Genomic DNA, 25,959 nt, shown 5'->3' with positions numbered 1-25,959 from the left:
AGAACATGCTCTTTTTTCTCGTCGGGAGTCTCAATTTTCTCGTTGTGGTTCACGTCGGGCTGGTTTACGATGAGAAACACGTTTGTGTGTATGCTTAGAAACCCGCGCATGCTCAGAATAAAGTATGAGACGGGAGCGTACCTTCGGTAAAAGTAGCGTTCATAATGGAAATAGCACATTCGTCAAAAATGTAACAGACTGAAAAGCGCGAATCGTCTCTCACCAAACTTTTACTTAACACGCAGTAACACAAGGTTAGCAAAAGCAGCCCCAAGGGTGGCGCCAATGGAATCAAACTTCCCCTTTATAGTGCCGTCGTACGTGTTGTACGTCACCGCGTTTGAGACCAACGAGATTTTGTCTTGACAGTGTGTATGCAAGGAAAGCTTGACTTCGTCGAGGAAAACAACGTTTCTTTTACGACGAGATTCTCGGTCGTGTGTACGAGGCCTCAGAGTTTTATTACGAATTTTCAATTAAGATTTATTTTTGTTAAAAAAATTTTAGTTTCAGGCTTTATTTACACAGCTGTAAAAAAAATAGCATTTACAAGCATTTTTTATTCACGCATCTGAACACAGCTGCATTGTTTTCAGTGGAGATATTCACACAGGCGCATAAACACGTTCTGCGTTCAGATCCGTAACGCAATATCCAGAAATCAGCAAACAGGACAGTTTTACACAAGTATTTACTAATCGTTATGAGGGAACTTTTGTGCTAGATAAAAACATGTAATAAGACCAATAAAATTTGTACGCCAGTGTGAATTTTGCCTTAATCTGGACCCTCTATTAATATTTCAATCTGCTGCATTTCATCCTATAACATGCTGGAAATACTACTCTGTTGCTAGACTACAATGTTAATGTAAACCAACCTAAATAGATTCTTATTGCAGATTTGTCATAGACATGCAGATAAAGGACAATTAGCTACAGTAAAACCTTGGTTTGAGAGTAACTTGGTTTGAGAGTGTTTTGCAAGACAAGCAAAATGTTTTAATACATTTTGCCTTGATATACAAGCGATGTCTTGATATACAAGTGGCGTCATGTCACAACTGAGTATAAAAAAGAATAGAGAAGCCTCTAAGTGTAGCAATATGGTTACATTTAATAAAGGTACAACATTTAGCAACTTATTGCTACACGAAGGCTGCATTCACACCTGAGTGTTTTGTCGCCTGAAGCGCGAGAGGGGAAAAAATACATTATTCCCTATGGAGATGGTTCACATCTGCACGCCAATACGCCTGACGCTGAACGCCTGAAGCTCAAACAAGTTCCGGACCCTTTTTTGTCGCGCGTATCGGGCGGTTTGGGCGTATTTGAGCGTTTCCATTTCCCATAGAAAGTAATGGAAACGCTCGATTCAAGCGACTAGCGTGACAACGAGCGTTTGCTATGGGCGTTTTGTCGCTTTAATCAATAGAACTTTTCACCCAGGCAGAAGATTAAAAATATCTACCAACATAGCAACAAGTGATGAAAAGATGATAATTTTTCCTATTGGCTAAAATACAAAACGTCGAAGTACAAAAACGTCGGACGACGCTGTATGCAAACGCGCAAAAAAGCATGAATACGCCGGAAAAAAACGCCCAAAAAAACGACCGAACGACTGACGCTCAGGTGTGAATGCAGCCTTAGAGGTGCCTCTCTTCTCTTTTGTACCCTGTAAAAAAAATGCTTTGATATACAAGTGCTTTGGATTACAAGCATGTTTCTGGAACGAATTATACTCGCAAACCAAGGTTTTACCGTAAAGTTATATGAAATTAAGAATGAGGGTTTCCCAGGCATAATGCCACTAATGTTTCTTCATCTAATTTAATAAAAACATATTCTTATTCGGCTTCAAAGACAACAATGAAGATACACAAATCATTTAGATAACATGCTTAGGGGATGCCCTAAAGCTGTAAATGGTGTTAAAGAACGTAATCCTTTTCACAGGCAGCAGTGCATATTTGGCTATTGGAAAATATGGGGCCCAGTACAGTCTACCTGACAGGCCTAGCCACCAAAAGCAGCAAACCCCCCCCCCCCCCCCCCGGAAAAAATAAAAGCACTATTTTCACAAAAAATACATGGAAATCATTATTAGTGGACACAAACACAACATATCTTACAAAATGCCTGCTAATCTAAAATATACAACTGCATTGAGTTAATAAATAAAGTTCTTTGTGTAATTAGGTTGTGTGATGTGGCCTGTACAGTGTAAATCTGTGTTTTTTTCTATTTATGTTGGCTATTGCTGTGTGCAGGCAGCCTATGTTACGTTATGGGGACGCAGCTGTAAGAACACAAGTCTTAATTTGACAAGCATGTGGATGCAGGTGTACGACCCCAAACACAGACAGTGTGCATTCAGAGCCACTCACCCGTACCTGCACACTTATCAAATTAGGACCTGCGGCTGTGTTCATACAGCCTCTGCACCCTCATAGGATAACAGGTGGCTCTAGCCACACAAACAAATCACTCATTCACACTGTATGGGCCAGAGAACCCATGTGAAAGAGCCCTTACATTTTTAAAAAATGTTTACAGTTTTTTTTTATAATTATTTTTTATGTTTTTTAATTACTCTTTTACAACATTGTTGGGGGGGGGGGGATTGGGTGAAATATCAGGGGTCTAAACAGATCTCTGACATCTCTCTTTGAGAAAGTAAATGAGGAAACAGATCCCTTTCTCTGTAGCCTCAGTTGCACTGAAAATAAATGAACAGGACAAAGAGACTCCTGTTTATTCATAAACTGAAGCAGAGTAAACACAGTTCACTCTGCTTCAGTTTTGAATGGACACAATGGTGATCCCCCTGCTCCCCCTGCTCCCCCTGTGTGCCTGGGCCCCCTACAGGAGGCCCGATGGTACCCCCTGCCAGCGGCACTGCTGAGGCTGTCCCAGTGCTCATTGATGCAAAACTGCCCTGCTGCTGGCCAATTTCTATCAAACCCCCATTAAGAATTAGAAGACTACATAAGATTAAAATTAACATTGGCCAGTAGGCAGGACATTATTAGGGTAAATTAGCCATAATGTACAAGAGAAAAAGAGATAACAAGTGATACCGTGTAAAACTGTCCAGCAGTAGGAAAATTAAATTTACTAGAAACAAGTTCAGGCTCACTACAAGAATTAGGATACAACAGTGTAAAATTAGGCAGCAGCAGGACAGTTTAAATCAGGGGTAAGGCCTAACCGGTGTATGTCTAACTTTTATAAGATGGTGTGGTGAATGTGAGTGATATAGTGTGAGGTGGTATAAGTGCACGCTGTTCTTGTGGTTTATTTAATTTTTGCTTTCAAACAATGCAGCAATGTGTTGCAAACAAAAGGCAGCTCTAGAGACATATGGTCAGTAACAAATAAATGCTGCACTTTGAACCATGCAGCATTTACTTGTTTCTTAAAAAACGGTCCCCAAAAATGGACCCCAAAATAGATAAAAAAAACTCCAAAATACTACCCCTGAAACAAAATGCTATTTTTTTTAAGGTAAGCTTTACTGTATAAAAAAATAGATCTTAAAATAAAATCCCAATAAAATAAAAAAACAGGCTAACATTGGGGGTTATTTACGAAAGGCAAATCCACTTTGCACTACAAGTACAAACTACAAGTGCAAAGTGCACTTAAAATTGCACTGAAAGTGCTCTTGGAAGTGCAGTCGCTGTAAATCTGAGGGGTAGATCTGAAATGAGGTGAAGCTCTGATGATTTTATCATCTAATCATGTACAAGCTAAAATACTGTTTTTTATTTTCCTTGCATGTCCCTCTCAGATCTACAGCGACTGCACTTCCAAGTGCACTTTGCACATGTAGTTTGCACTTGTAGTGCAAAGTGGATTAGTCTTTAGTAAATAACCCCCATTGAGTTGCTTATATAGGCTTAAGCAGAGCTTTTATTCTCAGAAAATAGGTGCAGGAACTCAACCACGACCCCGTTCAGATTTCACAAACAGTAGAAGGGTCTTAAAGGGGCATTAAATACCAGGATTGCATTACATACAGAATACAGAGTTCAGGTGGTTACACACGGAGTGCAGAGCTGTCACTTGTAAACACAGAGACCAGACTTCTGTGTTTACAAGTGATTGTGGTGAGCAGGCACCAAAGGGTCTGAGCCAGAGGTGGTGGAACTGAGTTCACCCAAGTTCCCCCTGAAAAAAAGCCCTGGGCTTAAGAAAAAGACACTGAAAGCCTGTATAAGCAGCATTTTTTTATACCCAGTGTGCAAGAGGCCTTATGCCGCGTACACACGGTTGTTTTTCGGCATGAAAAAAAAACAACATTTTTAAAAACGTCATTTAAAATGATCGTGTGGGGGCTTCACATTTTTCGGGTTCTGAAAAACAACAAAAAAAATAAATCGAAGAATGCTGCATTTTTTCACGTCGTTTTTTAAAATGTAGTTTTTCGTGTTGTTAAAAATGATCGTGTGTGGGCAAAAACAACGTTTTAAACCCGCGCATGCCCAGAAGCAAGTTATGAGACGGGAGCGCTCGTTCAGGTAAAACTACCATTCATAATGGAGTAAGCACATTCATCACGCTGTAACAGACAAAAAAAGCGCGAATCGTCTTTTACTAACAAGGAATCAGCTAAAAGCAGCCCAAAGGCGAATAGAACTTCTCCTTTAGAGTGGCGTCATACGTGGTGTACGTCACCGCGCTTTGTTCATCATTTTTGAAAAACGATGGTGTGTGGGCAACATAGTTTTTAATTATGAAGTTGGAAAAACTTTGTTTTTTGGACATGCTGAAAACGTCGTTTTTTTTCATGCCGAAAAACGACCGTGTGTACGCGGCATTAAAGTACAGTTTCTAAACTGATGTAATCTTTCTCTATGCAGTTTGTGAGCTTTCTGTATCCTTCCATACTGCAGCTTCCAATACACTATGTCATTGTGTCCCCTATTTATAGTGAGTCCTGACTTATCCAAAATGCCACCCTTACTAGCCCTTCTGATCCTGCTGGCTATAGTTCAAAAGCTATACAGTACATTCAGGTAAAGAAAAAAAAAAAACCTCTCCTGAATTCCCTTTTTCAAATCCATAGAATTTTCCTCAAACCCTCGGTTGTGGAGAACACAAAAATAGTCCCTAACTGTGAGTGAATCATGTATCACCAATACAAAACTAATGAAAAAGGCATGAGCTATGTGAACTGTATTTTATGTTGGGAAAAACATACGAGAAACATTTCGTATGGAAAAATGCCATAAAAACATCAATATTTTTGTCTAAAATGATGATTGGCCTTGAGGTTGCCATAAATATAGACAACATATTAACAACAGACTACCTATTATTAACCTCCCTGGCGGTATGATTCTGTCTGGAAATACGTACCAAAAGCTGTCCAATTATTTGCAAGGAAATTTAGCGTTTTATACTGTAGGCCTGTAATTCTTAGGAATAACTCATTTAAATCTGACCAAACAAGAGTGTAGTAGGCATCCCGGGTATGATTTTTAAAAAAAAAACAAAATTATAAATTATAATATAATAAATAATTATAAATAATTATAACAAATAATAATATAATTATAATAAAAAATATTCAATAATGTAATCAACTCAAAATCACTGAAATTTGCTCAGTTGCAGAATTGTCACTACTTTTATTTTTTTTTACGAATTTCCCCACAAATCGCTATCGCTCAATTCTGCAAGTGATTATAATTTATTATCGCTGTTTTCTAGCTGCTCTAAAACCATTTTTGACATAAAGGGACACTTTTGGTTGCTATGGACAATCTCCAGTTTGCAGGGAGAAAGAACAGTTTTTATTATATAAAAGAACATGTAGGGCACTGAGCAGACCACTAGGGACAAGGGGGTGTGTATTTTTTACATACAGTACTGTAATCTGTAACATTACAGTATACTGTGTGTAATGTGTTTGTTTACTTTTTTGAATTTGGCGCCATTCTCCGCCCCCGTGCGTTGTAACATCGCAGGGAACGGAGATCGGCGGCACACGGGGACACTGTGAATCGAGCGAGGACGCCGCTCGCTCACACAGCGGGGATGCATTGCTGGATCCAGGGACAAGGTAAGTAAACCAAGCCTGTGGATTCAGTGAGAAGGTAAGCCGCGCCACTGCACGCTCTGCACATCTACCCCGAGCGTGACTTGGGGATACCGATCCTAACATGGAAAAACCACCCCGAGTCACGCTCGGGGATACCGCCAAGGAGGTTAAAGCGGGGGTTCCGCGGGTTTTTTGGCTTCTGCCACTCTTACCTTGTAAAAGTTATCACTCATCTGTCCCAGTCTTTTAGACCGCTCCCTTACTAATCGCCAGAAAAGAAGATCTTTTAAAAATCCGTGATGGACGTTTCCATCTTTACTGTGGGCACTGTGAAGCCCAGCTGCTGTTCCTTCCGGGATGCAATGAATGCTGACGTCCCAGCATTCACCACTCTATCCTGCGCATGTGCAGTGTTGACGGCGGGGAAAAGTGAGTGACAGCTCACAAAAGGCTCGGGTACAAAGGTAAGGACGGCGATTAAAAAAAAATGGAATCATTACTATCAATGGCTGGTGGTTTTAGACAGCCAAAGTTGTAATTTAGGGTGAACCTCCGCTTTAAGCCTGAAGCCTCGTACATACGACCGGTTTTCCCGTCAGGAAAACTGCCAGGAGAGCTTTGGGCCAGGAATCCTGGCCGTGTGTATGCTCCCTAGCAGTTTTCCCGTCACGAAAACCGATGGGAATCCGACGGGAAAATGGTGTTTCCTGCCGAGTAAACCGGTCGTCTGTATGCAGTGAAAAACCATGCAAGCTCGCATTTGACTCATGCGCGGTAGCATACAAGCTTGGTGTGGGGTGTAGCAAGATGGCGGCGATGGCATCGAATGTGATGAGACACCGGCTCGTCGTAGTCGATGACGTCAACGCGTTCTTGCCATTCAAAAGAACAGTGTCTGTATACACGGCTTTGCAAGGCAAACTTGCCAGGAATCCCGTCAGGAAAACCAACGTTTTTTTTCCTGATGGGATTCCCGGCCGTGTGTACAGGGCTTTAACCTCCCTGGCGGTCTTCCCGAGACTGACTCGGGGTTAGATTTTCCTGCTACGATCGGTAACCCCGAGTCAGTCTCGGCTCGCCTCGCTGAATCCACAGGCACTTTTTACTTACCTTGTCCCTGGATCCAGCGATGCCACCGCGCTGTGTGAGCGAGCGGGACCTCGCTCGATTCACATAGTGCCTCCGTGTGACGCCGATCTCCGTTCCCTGCGACGTTACGACGCACGGGGACGGAGAACGGCGCCAAATTCAAAAACGTAAACAAACACCTTACATACAGTATACTGTAATCTTATAGATTACAGTACTGTATGTAAAAAAAACACACCCCCCCTGTCCCTAGTGGTCTGTCCTATGTCATGCATGTCATTTTATATAATAAAAACGTTTCTTTCTCCCTGCAAACTGTAGATTGTCCATAGCAACCAAAAGTGTCCCTTTATGTCAAAAATAGTTTTAGATCAGCTAAAAAACAGCGATAATAAATTATAATCACTTGCAGAATTGTGCGATAGCGATTTGTGGGGAAAATTGTCATAAAAAAAAAAAAATAATGACAGCAACAATTCTGCAACTGAGCAAATTTCAGTGATTTTAATTTGATTACATTATTGAATAATTTTTATTATAATTATATTATTATTTGTTATAATTATTTATAATTATTTATTATATTATAATTTATAATTTTGTTTTTAAAAAAATGTCATACCCGGGATGCCTATTAGAATCTTGTTTGGTCAGATTTAAGTGAGTTATTTCTAAAAATTACAGACCTACAATATAAAACGCCAAATTTCCTTGCAAATAATGGTACCGCTTTCAGCATGTTTTTTCTGAAAGAATCATACCGCCAGGGAGGTTAAAGGTCAGAAAATCCTGACATGTTAAATAGCAATTACTAATTCATAGTACCGCAGCATCAAGTTATATATATATATTTTTTTAATTTCTATTGTAATGAAAGGTAAGTAAAGTCATTACAATTACACTATGAAATAATATTGACTTTTGGGTTCATTTGTATTGCTACAAAAGAAGCACAAATTGCATAGTAAGTCAGGTTGAAAAAAGTCTCATGTCCATCGAGTTCAACCAAAAGACAAAAATAAAATGAAATAAAAACCTATTGTGACAGTCAGGCAAATATACCTATACCTAGAAAAACATTGATGGTGTCTATACATACACATTCATAATAAGCAGATTTCTTCAATTGGCAGTGGCATTGTGAGCCTGGCATGCAAGTTCCTTTTCCTGCCCTTTGGGTTACCAATCTGATAGACTTGATAGGCAGCCCAAAGGCTAAAGGTGCAAAAGTCAAGGTAAAGGTGCAAACACGGCATGCTGACAATGCTTCTACTAATTGTAAGGCAGTGACTTATGGAATTTCCGACAACAAATGCTCGATGTGAGCTTTTGGTCGGATATTCTGACCGTGTGTAGGCTCCATCGGACATTTGCCTCTGTGCTGGATGATGCACATACCAGACACAGACCCAGAAGTGTCAGATAACGTACTAGGTACTGTATGTGAACCAGCGCAGCAGTGCCACCTTGCTGCCATATTAGTTAGTTATACGGGCGGCAAGTGGTCAAAATTCCTGCAATGTACATAGATCATCCAGAGGGGAATGTTTTTTTCTTTGAAATAATGGTCTAGCACTATAACCCATTGAAACTTTATTAAAATGGGTTGAAAAGATACCCCTATCATATTATATGGAGCTTAAAGGGGTTGTAAAGGTTTTTTTCCCCCCTAAATAGCTTCCTTTACCTTAGTGCAGTCCTCCTTCACTTACCTCATCCTTCGATTTTGCTTTTAAATGTCCTTATTTCTTCTGAGAAATCCTCACTTCCTGTTCTTCTGTCTGTAACTACACACCGTAATGCAAGGCTTTCTCCCTGGTGTGGAGAAAGCCTCTTGAGGGGGGAGGGGGCGAGCAGGCAAGTCAGGACACTCTCTACTTTGCAGATAGAGAAAGGAGCTGTGTGTTAGTGGGCGTCCTGACACTCCTGCTTGCCCCTCCCCCCTCAAGAGGCTTTCTCCAAACCAGGGAGAAAGCTTTGCATTACTGTGTGTAGTTACAGGCAGAAGAACAGGAAGTGAGGATTTATCAGAAGAAATAAGGACATTTAAAAGCAAAATCAAAGTATGAGGTAAGTGAAGGAGGACTGCACTAAGGTAAATGAAGCTATTTAGGGGGGGGGATCCTTTACAACCCCTTGATTAAATGAATGTTTAAATATTTTTTTTTTATAGATAGCCATTAAGAAATACATAATAAACAGTGTTGCAAAGGATTCAGTAAGATGTTTTTTAACAGATCACTTAGGGTAGACTGGACCTTTAAAGTTGCAGAGAGGTTGCTTAATATCCAAATACAGAAAAAAAATTGCAAATTCCTTGGTAGATAAATCACAGATAAAATTTATGCCATTTGTTATAAAAAAAAACAAGCAGTAAAAAGACTTGAGTGAAGTATGCAGTAGCAAAATAAGTTGGATAATGAGTACATATTTGATTTTTTTATTTATTTTATATTTGTACATATGGATATATACTGTATATATAATAATTGTATTAGTATACAGTTAAGTACAAAACAATTTTACATAATAAAAAAATTCCAACAAATGCATAGAGATACCGTATATATATATATATTGTATTATATATTACAGATGATACCTGTATGACCTGTAAGCTCCAGTCTCTAAAGTAATTGGTAACACCTGAATAACACTATGAAAATCTGTATATTCTTAAGGATAAAATGTATAAAAATAAATGTATTTGGTATTGCACACGGCATCTATTGGCTCGATGCGTTTCATGGCTTTTAGCCACTCTTCAGGAGCAAGCACGTGGTGTAAGTTCTGCAATGAGATGCATAAATGTCTAAGTAATCAAATAAAGTAAAAAAAAAAAACTATAACGATTGGATTTGGAAGCTCCCCTAAAGTATTACTTACAAAAATAGCTATGTATAGATGGTATGTTACTGAATACTGGGAACCCCCTGAGAACATCATTTCTGGGAACTGTGGTGATGTGTTCCATGACAGCAAACCCACACAAAACATCCAGAGTGGATATAAATCCATAGACAAATGATCCTCCTGTGTAATCAGCCTTGGGATCAAAACCCATTGTGAGGAACTTCTGCACAAAGTATCCACAATATACACTAAAACTAGACATGTGCACACTGAAATATTTCATTTCGGAATTTCTTTATTTATTTACTCACAAAATTCATTTTTATTTATTTTGTTTTGTTATAAAATGCATTCGTCCGAAAATCTGAAAAAGGTTGAATCTGTCAATTGAAGGCTTATGGTGTATGTCAAAGATTCGACGGAGCAGCTAAATTGTACGATGCCGCAATCATACATTTCCGGTCGAATGTTCCACCTACAAGCTATAGAAGAATTCTAATGTTGTATGACACTAGTAAAAATTATATTTATGAATTATTATTACTAGTCAACTAATATTAGAATTCTTCTATAGCCTATGGCCCGAGCATTCAACCGAAAATGTACCATTGCAGCGTCGTACAGTTTAGCTGCTTGTCGAATCTTCTTAGAACTTTCGACAGACACCATAAGCCATAGGTCAGAACCCTATGGCTCGCGAACAAAGATGTGTTTTTTTTATGGCTGCATCTGGCTCTCGCCTCTCAATCCGTGGATCGCGCGGTGTGCCGATCCTCAGATTGAGCCCATAGGAAAGGCCGTGGCTTCGGCCTAGCTCCGGAGCGGCAGCCATCTTGGTTCCCCCCTGGCGGCAGCCTTGGTTGAGCAGCGTGCTGACATCATCATCAACCGCCTCAACTGCTCGTGGATCTGCCTGCTTGTGTAGTGGTAAACAAGCAGACAATCGTATATACAGTGGGGGAAATGTGGATATTACAGTGGGGGAGATGTGGATATTATAGTTTTGTTTTTAAATTTGTTTTATTCAATTTTTCTTTACACAAATATAGCTTTCATTATATTTCCAATAAGCATATAAAAAATATCACATTTAAAATGAACACAACATTACATTAACAACAATAACAACAAAAACAACAATATGGGTCTATCCTATATCCTCCTAGTTTTTCATCTCTCTTCTACCTCAACTTTCCGCTATCCCCCTCACCCTCGTGGAGAGAAAAAAAAATAATAATCTTCTATCTATATCGAGCTGTTGTAGCAACGAAAATGAAAATAAAGCATTTTTTTATGTCGGATCTTTCGGATTTAGGATTCTGCGTGTTCGTTTTCGTTTGTTAAAACGATAACGAAAATACCCGTCATTCGGACAAAAATGCATTCGGACGAAAACAAATGCACATGTCTAACTAAAACCCAGTGCTCACAATTAGACTGAGGTTAAGTGCAAATATACAACCAATAGTAGGGGTGAAGCCCATATACAAAGAAATAGCATATAAATATAAGGGAGAATAAAGAAATGTGTTATTGATGGATATTTTGTACCGCTGTTTTTGTAAACCTACCAGAATGAGGTGAAATACTTTCTGTGTTTATTATTTTTAAACCAATATAGTTGTCAATTATGCTTTTAAATGGATCACTGTTACACGTTTTATTCGTGAAATTAACATATAGGTACCCAGTAGTGTAACTTATAATTCTCTGCTTCTCCATAGGACATCCAAGCCCTCCACCATGCACTTTGAGGAAGCACAAGAATAACAGAAAGCCAAGAACTCCATTCACCACTTCTCAGTTGTTGGCCTTGGAAAGGAAATTTCGACAGAAGCAATACCTTTCTATTGCTGAAAGAGCTGAATTTTCAAGCTCTTTGAACCTCACAGAGACACAAGTAAAGATCTGGTTTCAAAACAGAAGAGCCAAAGCAAAGAGGCTTCAAGAGGCTGAAATAGAGAAGCTAAAAATGGCTGCCAAGCCATTACTACCCTCCTTTGCTCTTCCGTTTCCTTTAACTGCCCAGTTAGGGTCCACTTCACCTTATGGACATCTTAACTCTTTCCAGAGACCTCCCATGCCTGTTCCAGGATTGTTCACAACTCCAGTCACATATGGAATGTATTACTTATCATAAAGACATTGAAAATGAGCAAAGTATTAGATAAACTGGGTATCTCTTGGGTGTTGTAAGGCCTATAATACTGAAAACTAAGAGAACTACATATCCTACCCCTATCTCCAGGGTGACTAGCATACAGATTTAACAAAAATATTCAATATGACTTTCTGAATGCGCAGTAGTCACAAAATACAATGTCATGATGGAATAATATTTGATATAAACTAATATGACAATGACGCTATAGAAAGCACTTTACTCTTAGGTGCCTTTTCTTCAACAACAATCCAGCAATGCTGCAGGAACCAAAAGAGTAAAGGGGTTAATATTTTTTAGCATTGTTTTGTACATTTATTATTTACCACAAGAAGCACAGAGATTTGGTTGTACCGTTTACTCAAAAAATGCTTTGCTGTGAAATGATTTGCTGTTTTAGGTAGCCTGGGCAAAAGTACTGTAGATAACGTGCAGTCGTCTGTTAACTCTAATAACATTCCTTCCCTCTTAGGTCATTTTGTTCTCTAATTGTTGACAACTATACCCGAGGCCTCGTACACACGACCAAGAAACTCGACGGGTGATACAGTTGCAAGAAAAAGTATGTGAACGGAATGATATGGATTTCTGCACAAATTGGTCATAAAATGTGATCTTATCTTCATCTCAGGCCCCGTACACACGTCTGAGGAACTCGACGGGCAAAACTCATCGTTTTGCTCGTCGAGTTCTGTGTGAAGCCACCAAGGATCTCGGCGAGCCAACTTTCCCCATTGAACAACAAGGAAATAGAGAACATGTTCTCTATTTGGCTCGACGAGGAACTTGTCGGCTTCCTCGGCTGAAAGTGTACACACGCCGGGTTTCTCGGCAGAATTCAGCTCCAATCGAGTTTCTGGCTGAATTCTGCCGTGTGTCGTGTATACGGGGCCTAAGTCACAACAATAGACAATCACAATCTGCTTAAACTAATAACACACAAAGAATTAAATGTTACCATGTTTTTAATGAACACACCATGTAAACATTCACAGCGCAGGTGGAAAAAGTATGTAAACCCTTGGATTTAATAACTGGTTGAACCTCCTTTGGCAGCAATAACTTCAACCAAACGTTTCCTGTAGTTGCAGATCAGACATGCACAACATTCAGGAGTAATTCTTGACCATTCCTCTTTACAGAACTGTTTTAGTTCAGCAATATTCTTGGGATGTCTGGTGTGAATTGCTTTCTTAAGGTCATGCCACAGCATCTCAATCGGGTTGAGGTCAGGACTCTGACTGGGCCACTCCAGAAGGTGTATTTTCTTCTGTTTAAGCCTTTCTGTTGATTTACTTCTATGCTTTGAGTCATTGTCCTGTTGCAACACACATCTTGTGTTGAGCTTCAGCTGGTGGACAGATGACCTTAAGTTCTCCTGCAAAATGTCTTGATAAACTTGGGAAATTTATTTTTCCTTTGGTGACAGCAATCCGCCTAGGCCCTGATGCAGCAAAGCAGCCCCAAACCATGATTCCCCCACCACCATACTTCACAGTTGGGATGAGGTTTTGATGTTGGTGTGCTGTGCCTCTTCTTCTCCACACACAGTGTTGTGTGTTTCTTCCAAACAACTCAACTTTGGTTTCATCTGTCCACAGAATATTTTGCCAGAACTGCTGTGGAACATCCAGGTGCTCTTGTGCAAACTGTAAACGTGCAGCAATATTTTTTTTGGACAGCAGTGGCTTCCTCTGTGGTATCCTCCCATGAAATCCATTATTGTCTAGTGTTTTGTGTATCGTAGATTCGCTAACAGGGATGTTAGAATATGCCAGAGACTTTTGTAAGTCTTTAGCTGACACTCTAGGATTCTTCTTCACCTTATTGAGCAATCTGTGCTGTGCTCTTGCAGTCATCTTTACAGGACGGCCACTCCTAGGGAGAGTAGCAGCAGTGCTGAACTTTCTCCATTTATAGACAATTTGACTTACCGTGGACTGATGAACAGCAAGGCTTTTGGAGATACTTTTATAACCCTTTCCAGCTTTATGCAAGTCAACAATTCTTAATCGTAGGTCTTCTGAGAGCTCATTTGTGCAAGGCATCATTCACATCAGGCAATGCTTCTTGTGAAAAGCAAACCCAGAACTGGTGTGTGTTTTTTATATGGCAGAGCAGCTGTAACCAACACCTCCAATCTCATCTCATTGATTGGATTCCAGTTGGCTGACACTTCATTCCAATTAGCTTTTGGAGATATCATTAGTCTAGGGCATGGGTGCTCAACCTGTGGCCCTCCAGCTGCTGCAGAACTACAATTCCCATGAGTCATTGCAAGCCACTGACAGTTACAATCATTACTCCCAAAGGCAGAGGCATGATGGGACTTGTAGTTTCGCAACAGCTGGAGGGCCACAGGTTGATCACTTATGGTCTAGGAGTTCACATACTTTTTCCACCTGCACTGTAAATGTTTACATGGTGTATTCAATAAAAACATGGTAACATTTAATTTCTTTGTGTGTTATTAGTTTAAGCAGACTGTGATTGTCTATTGTTGTGACTTAGATGAAGATCAGATCACATTTTATGACCAATTTGTGCAGAAATCCATATCATTCCAAAAGGGTTCACATACTTGTTCTTGCAACCGTACATGGTGGTACTAGGGTTGCCACCTGTTTGGGTTTTGAATCATGTGTTTGGTTTTCAGGTGGACTGAAACCCGGACACGTGATTCAAAACTTGGACTGTCCTGCATTATTATGCCACATTACTATTCTTTTCGGTGCACCCAAAGGTGTCCCAGGTCTGTTACAATCCTACAGTGTATACTAAAAGTGTTCGGGTTTGGCTTAAAAAAAAGTGGCAACCCTAGGTGGTACAGGTGGGTTACTTTTTAGTTGTATCTGCTGTCTATGGAGTAGCCAACAAGGTGTCTGGTGCTGTTGATGATGACACAAGCACACATTCAAAACTGTACTGTGACTGTTGCACTGTACTGTACATATTGATCTGTGGCAAACCCTCATACTGTATGCGTATCAGTGCAGCCAATGTGATGCTAATCCGAAATGTGTAGCACAAACATACAAAGTTATCAAAGCTTGAGATGCTTCTTAAATCATTATTATCAGTGTGGGCTGTCTAATTGGTTATCTGTCCGTAAACTTCCTGCAGCCCAGGTAATTATACTAAATATAATAGTTGACCAGAGGACCTTAGTTAATAATGGAGGTAAACTATGACCAAGAATTTCATTTTAGTTCTTGAAAGACACAGTAGGGGTGGTGAATCTGACAGACAGCAAGCATTCACTGCATATGAATCTTCCTAATGCATGTGTTTTAAATTAGAGTGATTGATTCACCAGCAGAGAATGTTTGGCGCTATCACTGCTTTATAAATCAATCCCTTAGTGCCTTACTACAGGAGGACTAAAGGCCATTATATTCAGATTGTTAGCATTTGACATATTATTTTCTGCACAGAGTTTTTGTCACTAAATTATGTTGTTGTACATTTTGGTTCAATTAAACTTTGGTTCCATTATCAGTATGATAAACTTCTTTTGTTGTGAAAATGAGTAAAATAAAGGAGTAAAACTAACTTTATAGCGTATGTCCAGCCAAAACTTTTTTCTTATATAGTTGTGGATAGAGTGAGCAAGGTTTAGAATAGAAATTCCTGCTAACAGCATTTTACCAGGCAGGAAGTAAGGTTAAAGTGTTTGTTTCCCTAAAAAACCTGTTCCCCTAAGCATGTTACACAGCAGAGTGCTTGTGCTGTGTAATTTGGCCCCCTGTAGCACCTAAAAAACCTGGCTGAGCCTACCTGGTTCTGCCCTCCCCTTGTAAACTGACCACGGTTTATCATGGCTGCTGAGCTCTGACACTGTGTCAGTTTACGTGCCTCCGTCATCCGCAGCCCTGCTCTGTTCTTCTCTGTCCTCCTCTCCCCCTCCCTTCCTGTCTGTCTGCTCATGACAGTGCCCGCCCCTTCCCCCCCTGCTGCTTTAAAAACTATAATATATTCATCCCAGCCTCTCTTATATATATATTTTTTTTTATATAGATCAGACACTGGCACACATAATATATAACAGAGGGGATGGCATGAATAGATTATAGTGGCTTAACAATCCCTTTAACTCTCCAACAGCAACACAGACAGGAATGAAAATGCTTTTCTTCAGTAGAGTAGGGGAGGCTAGAAACCCTGTCAGGCCTCGTACACACGTCCGAGGAACTCGACGGGCAAAACACATCGTTTTGCTCGTTGAGTTCCTTGTGAAGCCGCCGAGGATCTCGGCGAGCCAACTTTCCCCGTTGACTAACGAGGAAATAGAGAACATGTTCTCTATTTCTAAATGTAAAAGGTAGATACTACAGCGCTACTAATAAATAATTCAAGAAAAAATACTACAATAAATAAATAAATAATATAGCTGCAAAACACATAAAGGTGTACGAAACCAAAAAATAAATGTGAAAAATGGGTGCTGCGCTGATATTAACTTATAATAATATACAATAGTGCATAAGAGATCCCCTATATTAGGCATCAAAGTGCAAATAAGTGCAAATAAACATATGACATGCAATTAAGCAGAATAAATGAATATAAGTGCCAAGTATTATAACAGTCCCGTGAAGGATCAGCATAACAACAACTTCCTTGGAAGAAAGACACACTGCACAGTCACTGTGATAAGGGAGAAAACAAATTGAATCCTGTGATGAGGGATCCTATAGCAGACAATACAAATAAACTTCACCTCTTCAATTTCCTTTTCCTTCAGCGAAACCGCTCATAAAAGGAGAGAAAGAAAACCACATGGTGCAAATAACTTTAAAGGAGATAAATAATACAGGCAATACGGCGATTGCACTCACGATACACTTGTTAGTCAAAAAGCTCAGCTGTAGAGTCAAACGCCGCTCAGTGCTTGCGATCTCCTCACTGGGACGATTCTCCCATCAATCGCGTCACTTAGGCTCCTCCCCCACGCGTATCGTCACTGGACACGTGACTTATTCATGGGTTGCCATGTGACCATGTCAGCTGTCTATTTATACATGCTGGCAATGGAGGCAAGAGCGGAGGATAGATCATTCACATCATTGTCGGCTGACTTCCACAGCATATAACAATTGTGAAATTATACAAACTTTTTAATATTGCAATATATGGAAAAACATTTAAGAACATTTTAACCCTTTCACGCCGAGCGTACGCATATATGCGTCCTCGGCTTTCAGGGGTTGTACCGGGATGATGCCTGCAGCCGCAGGCATCATCCCGGTACCGTTGTTTAGAGCGGGCGATCGGCTTTCCAAACATAACAACCGATGCGGCTAAAAGCCGCTCGGTTGTTATGCCGGAGGAGCGGGAGGGGACATCCCCCCCCTCCCGCCGCCTCTCGCCGCTCTGACCGGGCCTCCCGTCCCACCGGGAGACCCGATCCACGATCCGGCGCCTCCAGCGTCTCGGCGCGCTCTGAAACAAAGCCGTAAACGGCTTTGATTCAGTGTGCGCATTGAAACCACGGAAGCGGCGTCATGACGTCACTTCCGGGTTTCTCGGCTGCCAATGGCGCCGGATTTAAAAAAGTACACAGTATTCAGAATCGCCGTTTTCGGCGATCTGAATACTTTGAAGTGCAAAGGAGGGCTCGGAGGTCTTTTAGACCCCGATCCCTCCATAAAGAGTACCTGTCACGACCTATTGCTGTCACAAGGGATGTTTACATTCCTTGTGACAGCAATAAAAGTGATCAAAATGTAAAAAAAAAAAAAAAAAAAAATGTAATATTAGAAAAAATAAATAAATAAATAAGAAAACAAAAAAAAAAATTTTTTAAAGCGCCCCCCTCCCCGCGAGCTTGCGCAGCAAAGAAAGCGCATACGGAAGTCGCGCCCGCATATGAAAACGGTGTTCAAATAACACATGTAAGGTATCGCCGCGATCGTAAGAGCGAGAGCAATAATTATAGCACTAGGCCTACTCTGTAACTCTAACCTGGTAACCGTAAAAAAAGTTTAAAGCGTCGCCTATGGAGATTTTTAGTTACCGTAGTTTGTCGCCATTCCACGAGTGCGTGCAATTATAAAGCGTGTCATGCTTGGTATCTATTTACTCGGCATAACATCATCTTTCACATTATGCAAAAAAATTGGGCTAATTTTACTTTTTCATTTTTTTAAAATTCATGAAAGTAAATTTTTCCCAAAAAGTTGTGTTTAAAACACCGCCGCACAAATACCGTATGACATAAAATATTGCAACAATCGCCATTTTATTCTCTAGATTCTCTGCTAAAAATATATATATAATGTTTGGGGGTTCTAAGTAATTTTCTAGCCAAAAATATGGATTTTAACTTGTAAACACCAAATGTCATACATAGGCATAGGCATGAAAGGGTTAAAACCAATTCTGTTATGTTTAAAATACTAATAAAACCAGGCCTTATATACATACTGCCTCAAGTGGTGAATTAACATATCGTAACAACCACAAGTCATATTTGGTTGAAACACACCACCATCTAGTGGGTGTCACGCCCCTGACGGTAAGAGCCTGATGTGCGGAAGACGGCCTCCCTTGCAGCTCTGACTCCGAGCTCCTGGTAAAGTGGACAGGAGACTCCAAAGTACAAAGTCGCACGAGTGCCTTGCAGGATCGCTGGTGAGTCGCTAAGCCGAAGTTGCTGAGCAGGTAGCGGAGAGGCACAGGTGCAGGTGGTAGTTCCAGGCAACTGTCAGCGGGTAGAGGAAGTGGTCAAGCCGGGTCATGCACTATCGGATACGTCTGGAACACAGGCGGAAGCCGGAAGCGAGGTCACAGGGCAGGCTGGGTCGGTATTGGGCTGGCAGCAGAGTAGCAGAATCAGTAGGCGAAAGCAGGGTCCAAAACAAGCCGGGTCGGTGCAGGCGGAGAGCAGGGATATCAAAGGCAAGCCGGGTCGGGTCAACGGTACAGGAAACAGGATACAGGTTACTAGGTAGGTTAGCCAAACGCTATAGAACGGACAGCACCTGAGTCCAAGAAGAGGCCAGCCTAAATAGCCTGTCTGGCGCCAAAAACACTCAGAGAGTGCACGCCGCGGCGCCCGCACGTGCACGCGCGCGCACGCGCACAGGCGCGCGCAAGGGAGCACGCACGCGCATGGGAGCGCGCACGCGCGCTAACGGCGCTCCCGTGGAAGCTGAAGACCCAGCTCGACCTCTATGGCCGCCATTTTGGGTGCTGGCATGCCCTTCCTGACATTGCCCCCTCCTAATGGGCAGCCTCCGGATGCCCAATCTAGCCAACTTGTCAGGATGAGAGTTCTTGAAAGCTTGAACGAGCCTTTGGGCGTGAATATTGTCTTCCGGTTCCCACGAGTTGTTCTCCGGTCCGTATCCCTGCCACTTGATTAGGTATTGAACCTGATTCCTCCTTCTTCTGCAATCTAGTACCGCTTCTACTACAAATTCTTCCTCGCCGTTCACAAGCACAGGTTCAGGTGGGCCAACGTCTCGATCAGGGAATGGATTAGACACAGCAGGTTTTAGCAGGGTTACATGGAATACGGGATGGACCCTTAAGGAGTCTGGTAACTCGAGTTCATAAGCGACATTATTGATTCGCCTCTTCACAGGGAATGGTCCCAGAAACTTAGGTCCTAACTTTTTCGAGGGACAAGCGAGTTTCAGATTAGTGGTTGCCAACCAAACTTGGTCGCCTGGATCTAGTATTAATTCCCCTCTTCTCCTTCTATCAAAAACTTCTTTGTTGTAAGCCTGGGTCTTGGCCATTGTTTCCTGTAACACTTTGTTGTTGGTATTAAAGAAGTCCACTGTTTCAAGGACGGCAGGTACTGAGCATTCAGGAATCGAGTTGAACAAAAAGGATGGGTGAAACCCATAATTTGCAAAGAAGGGCGATTGCTTGGTGGCAGAGTGGGAGGAGTTGTTATAGGCGAATTCGGCCAGAGGAAGTAAGTGCATCCAATCGTCTTGGGAGAAAGAAGAAAAACAGCGAAGATATTGTTCGAGAGTCTGATTGGTCCTCTCCGTCTGTCCATTCGTCTGCGGATGGTAAGCTGATGAAAATGAAAGTTCGATCCCCAGGGATTCACATAATGACCTCCAGAACCTAGAGGTGAACTGGACCCCTCTGTCGGAGACTATGTTTGCCGGTGCTCCGTGAAGTCTTATGATTTCTTTGATGAAGACCTGTGCGGTCTCCTGTGCAGAAGGAGTGCCTTTCATAGGTAGAAAGTGGGCCATCTTGGATAAGCGGTCAACGACCACAAAGATGGTATTATAGCCCCCGGATGGCGGCAACTCCACAATAAAATCGATGGAAATCATCTGCCACGGTCTGCTTGGAACCGACAGTGGCTTGAGTAGGCCCCAGGCCTTAGACCTGCTGTTCTTGTTACGGATACACGTGGTACATGACTCCACATACTTTTTACAGTCTTTCTGTATCTCGGGCCACCAGAATGTTCGTTGCAACAGTTCGGACGTCTTATTCGTACCAAAATGTCCCGCAAGCTTGTGGTCGTGGCACAACCCCAAGGTGGGGACTCGCAGGCTTTCTGGCACAAAGACCTTGTCTCCGTGCCAGAGTAGCCCATCCCTTGCCAACAGAACGGTCCCGAGTGGGGAAGGGTTACCTACTGAAGCTTGCTTAATTTGATTGATTAAGTTTCCTTGCAACAGAAGAAAGTTGCCAGGAGACAAGATTGTATCGGGCGGGGAAGTTTCTTGAGGTTTGCTAAACATGCGTGACAACGCATCTGGTTTTATGTTCTTTGATCCTGGTCTGTATGTCAAATGAAAGGTGAATCGGGAAAAAAAAAGTGCCCATCTGGCCTGCCGTGGTTTTAGTCTCTTTGCCGTTCTCAGATATTCAAGGTTCTTATGGTCCGTGTAGATTAATATTGGGTGTGCGGCCCCTTCCAGAAGATACCTCCATTCTTCTAAGGCCGCTTTGATCGCTAGGAGTTCGCGATCCCCGACATCGTAGTTCTTCTCCGCACTGGACAATTTACGAGAGAAGAAGGCGACAGGGTACAACAGAGCTTTAGGTCCCTGTCTCTGGGAAAGTATGGCCCCGACTGCCGTCTCTGACGCATCCACCTCAAGAACATATGGTTGGGCCAAATCAGGGTGTTTCAAGACAGATGCGGAGGTAAATAACTTTTTCAGGGTCTCGAAAGCAGTTTGGGCCTCAGAAGACCACTGGAACCTGACGCCTTGCTTGGTGAACTGGGTGATGGGGGAGATGATTGCTGAGAAACCCTTGATACATTTTCTGTAAAAGTTCGCAAAACCTACGAAACGTTGGATGCCTTTCTTATCACTGGGAGCTGGCCAATCCAGGATGGCTGCGACTTTTTGAGGGTCCATCTTGATACCCTCAGTGGATATAATCAGGCCCAAAAATTGGATGCTCTGGCGTTCGAATTCGCACTTTTCAGCCTTGGCGTAAAGTCCATGTTGTCGAAGGCGGGCCAGAACATTTCTGACGTGTCTGCGATGGTCAACTAAGGAGGAAGAAAAAATTAGTATATCATCAAGGTACACCACAACAAACAGGTCCAGGAAATCTCGAAAGACATCATTGATAAAGTGCTGGAACGTGGCGGGGGCATTGCAAAGTCCGAAGGGCATCACCAGGTACTCAAAATGCCCAAAACGTGTACGGAAGGCAGTCTTCCATTCATGACCCTCCCGTATACGGATCAAATTATAAGCACCCCGAAGATCCAGCTTAGTAAAAATGAGGGCAGCACCAAGTCTTTGGAAAAGTTCAGGCACTAACGGCAGGGGGTAACGGTTTTTGACCGTAATTTTGTTTAGCTCGCGGTAGTCTATACATGGACGTAAGGAGTGGTCCTTCTTTTCCACGAAGAAGATACCCGCACCAGCCGGGGACGTGGAAGGGCGGATGAACCCTTTTTTCAGATTCTCATCCACATAGTCCTTAAGGGCTACCAGTTCATTTTCAGATAAGGGGAAAATCCGGCCAAAGGGAACTTCAACTCCGGGGAGGAGGTCGACTGGACAATCATAGGAACGATGGGGAGGGAGCGTCTCTGCCCCTTTCTTACTAAATACGTCCAAAAAGTCGTGGTATACTGTAGGCACCAGTTGACGAGCTTTAGAGTCTGAATCAAGACATAGTAGGGAAGGCTGGTCACAAGGGGTGGGAAGGCAGTGTTGAAGGCAGTAGGGTGAGCGGAAGTTAATTTCATCTGTGGTCCAGTCGATGCTGGGGTTATGGACTTTCAGCCAAGGCATGCCGAGAATAATCGGAAATAAAGGAGAGGCGATGGCATCCAATCGGAGTAGTTCTTTGTGACCGTTAGCCATGGTGGCTAATAGAGGGACAGTCTCATGAGTAACTGCCCCGGACTTGATAACGGAGCCATCGGCCAGGTAGACGGAGAGTCTCTGTGGTTTGGGTTGGAGCGGGATACAGTGTTTCACAGCAAAGGATAGGTCCACGAAACAACTGCAGGCCCCGGAGTCAATTATGGCGGGCGTCTGGATGGTCCCTTCTGGCAGCTGTAATGAGATGGAGAGAGCAAGGTGAGCAGAAATGCTGGGTAAGTTCATATTTGCAGAGGGTGAAGTAACTGAGAGGCACTTACGGGGTTTGACTGGACAAGATCTTACGTAGTGGCCTGACCCTCCGCAGTACAGACACAGGTTCTGCTGGCGGCGGCGTTGACGTTCTTCGAAGGAGAGGGAAGGGCGAAGTAGGCCGATCTGCATTGGCTCCGGTGCGTCGGACGTGGTCGGAGTTGGGACCGGTGGAGCAGGGTTGAATGGGCTGGGAATCCGTGGTAGCATCCATACCGGGCGTGACTGGCCCGCAGCCCTCTCTGATCTCCGTTCTCTCAACCGGCGATCAATCTGAATGGATAAGTCAAACAGGGCCGTCAAGGTGGAAGGCATTCCCACACGGGCTATTTCATCCTTAAGGGGCTCAGAGAGGCCCATGCGGAACTGGGAGCGTAATGCAACATCGTTCCAATCAGTGTCAAAGCCCCATCGTCTAAATTCACCGACGTAGTCTTCCACCGGTCTGCGACCTTGCTGGAGAGAGTGAAGAGCCGCTTCAGCGGAGGCGGCCTGCTGGGGATCCTCGTATAACTGGGCCATGGCGGTGAAAAATGAAGCTGCATCGGTTAAACACTCGGACTTCTGTTCTAGGTGACGATGGGCCCAGGATTGCGGTTCCCCTTGCAACAAGGAGATTACAAAGCCGACCTTTGTGGCCTCTAAGGAAAAGGTGCGCGGCTGCAGTACAAAATATAGGTCACATGCATTCTTGAAGGACCTAAACTTACTGCGATCTCCAAGGAATTTTTCTGGGGTCGGGACCCTGGGTTCAGGTGGAAGCATGACAACTGCCGGAGTGGCAGAGGCCCCCTGGTGGGCAGCAGAGGCAGATGCAGGTCCTGGGGCAGCAGAAGATAAAGCTTGCACTTGTCCTTGCAGCTGGGTATAGCCGGATTGTAAGTCCTTTACTGCCCGTGTTAGTTCGGCCAGATGCTGGCATAGTTCGTCCATAGGAGAGGGTCCCCGCACAGGCTCAGTCATGGCTGTCCGTTACTGTCACGCCCCTGACGGTAAGAGCCTGATGTGCGGAAGACGGCCTCCCTTGCAGCTCTGACTCCGAGCTCCTGGTAAAGTGGACAGGAGACTCCAAAGTACAAAGTCGCACGAGTGCCTTGCAGGATCGCTGGTGAGTCGCTAAGCCGGAGTTGCTGAGCAGGTAGCGGAGAGGCACAGGTGCAGGTGGTAGTTCCAGGCAACTGTCAGCGGGTAGAGGAAGTGGTCAAGCCGGGTCATGCACTATCGGATATGTCTGGAACACAGGCGGAAGCCGGAAGCGAGGTCACAGGGCAGGCTGGGTCGGTATTGGGCTGGCAGCAGAGTAGCAGAATCAGTAGGCGAAAGCAGGGTCCAAAACAAGCTGGGTCGGTGCAGGCGGAGAGCAGGGATATCAAAGGCAAGCCGGGTCGGGTCAACGGTACAGGAAACAGGATACAGGTTACTAGGTAGGTTAGCCAAACGCTATAGAACGGACAGCACCTGAGTCCAAGAAGAGGCCAGCCTAAATAGCCTGTCTGGCGCCAAAAACACTCAGAGAGTGCACGCCGCGGCGCCCGCACGTGCACGTGCACGCGCGCGCACGCGCACGGGCGCGCGCGCAAGGGAGCGCGCACGGGCGCGCGCGCAAGGGAGCGCACACGCGCACGGGCGCGCGCACATGCGCTAACGGCGCTCCCGTGGAAGCTGAAGACCCAGCTCGACCTCTATGGCCGCAATTTTGGGTGCTGGCATGCCCTTCCTGACAGTGGGTGTCTATAGTATTGCATATAATAGACATATATACAGAAATACAGATATATATACATGTAAATAAAAATTAATTAAATAAATGGATCATTCAAGGTTCTACCCAATAAATAATAATAGGGGGACCAATTGATCAGAAACCAAGAAATCCAAAAAATAGTATGCAAGAATAAAAATCTATAAAATACAATAAAAATATTTTAAAATTTGATACAATTACTCCAAACTAATTATATATATAATAGCCCATACTCAGAAATCAGCAATAAAACAATTGAGGTCGAACTCAATATTGAGGCCATTGGGGGACAGGGTAGCCATCTCGTGTATCCACCGAGATTCACATTTACTAAGCTCCCTGACTTTGTGACTCCCCCTCCAATGGGGTATACATTTGTCAATGGCCCAAAATTGCAGTCCTTTTGGTTCTTTTTGGTGGCACTGTTCAAAATGTCGTGAGACACTGTGCTCCAAAAAGCCTTTTTCAATGTTTTGTATGTGCTCCCTTATTCTCTTCCACATTGGTCTTTTTGTGCATCCCACGTACTGCAAGGAACATGGGCACTGGAGCACATACACAACTCCCTCAGTTTTGCAGGTTATCAGATTTTTTATTTTGTACTCTTTTTTTTTTGTTGTAGTGTTAGATGTAAAACTAGAACACTTTTGTCCGTTATTGTTTGTTTTCTTGCACGCATAACAGCGTTTGCAAGGAAAGAACCCTTTTCCTTGCCAGAAAATCCGGATATCCGCTTTGTTGGGTGGGTCAGGAACACTTTTTGCCACCAGATCTCTCAACGTGGGGGCTCTACGGTATACCACCCTCGGTGCATTGGGTAGTATACCCTGAAGTTGGCTATCAGCTTTAAGTATCGGCCAATATTTTTTAAAAATCGACTCCAGTTGCCTATGTTGTACATTATAATTCAGGATGATTGGTAATTCCTGTTCTGAATTGGCAATCTTCTTTTTTATCTAGGATGAGGTTTTCCCTTGGGATATTTTGAACTTCCTAATGTTCTCTATTTCCTGGTTTCATGTCCTCATTGTTTGTTTTTGCTCTGATGTTGCTGTAATTCTGCTCTGTTTTGGACACTTCCTGGTTGTCTGTTTCCTGATCACCACAGTACTGGGAGCTTTTAGTTTCGTTTTTCAAACCAATGCTGCTCTATGGCTCTGTCCAGCACAGGTACAGCATAGCATGCAAAAACGAACCTAGATGCAAAAACGAAACTAAAAAACTGCAGGCACATTATATGATTTATTTTTATCTATTTTTAATCGTTTTTAAAAGGAATCAGTTAACTATTATGTCTCTATACCCTGTAAACAGTCATTTCAGCAAAAAAAAAAATTCCTTTACAACTCCTTTAAGGGAATACATTGGTGCCCCTCAGATGACAGGATCTAGTGTCCCCCAAACCCAAAATGTGGGATTTTCTTTTACTTTCGATGATAATGATAAACAGGACAAATAGAGATGGCGAATCTAAA

General features: G+C 42.8%; 1 protein-coding gene across 1 annotated transcript in view; it reads left to right on the top strand.

Moving 5' to 3' along the window:
* LOC120909102 (homeobox protein MSX-2-like) overlaps nucleotides 1-12,696 on the top strand; it is a 30,539-nt gene extending 17,843 nt beyond the window's left edge. The window contains exon 2 of the mRNA XM_040320757.1: nucleotides 11,718-12,696. Within this exon, the coding sequence (XP_040176691.1) occupies nucleotides 11,718-12,133 (416 nt within the window). The 3' untranslated portion in view covers nucleotides 12,134-12,696. The remainder of the gene's footprint in view (nucleotides 1-11,717) is intronic.
* Nucleotides 12,697-25,959: the final 13,263 nt, after the last annotated feature.

This window comes from Rana temporaria, chromosome 8 (genome assembly GCF_905171775.1).
Source record: "Rana temporaria chromosome 8, aRanTem1.1, whole genome shotgun sequence".
In the NCBI taxonomy this organism is placed as follows: domain Eukaryota; kingdom Metazoa; phylum Chordata; class Amphibia; order Anura; family Ranidae; genus Rana; species Rana temporaria.
Note: the sequence above shows the minus strand (reverse complement) of the source record. Positions and strands in the feature narration are given on the sequence as shown.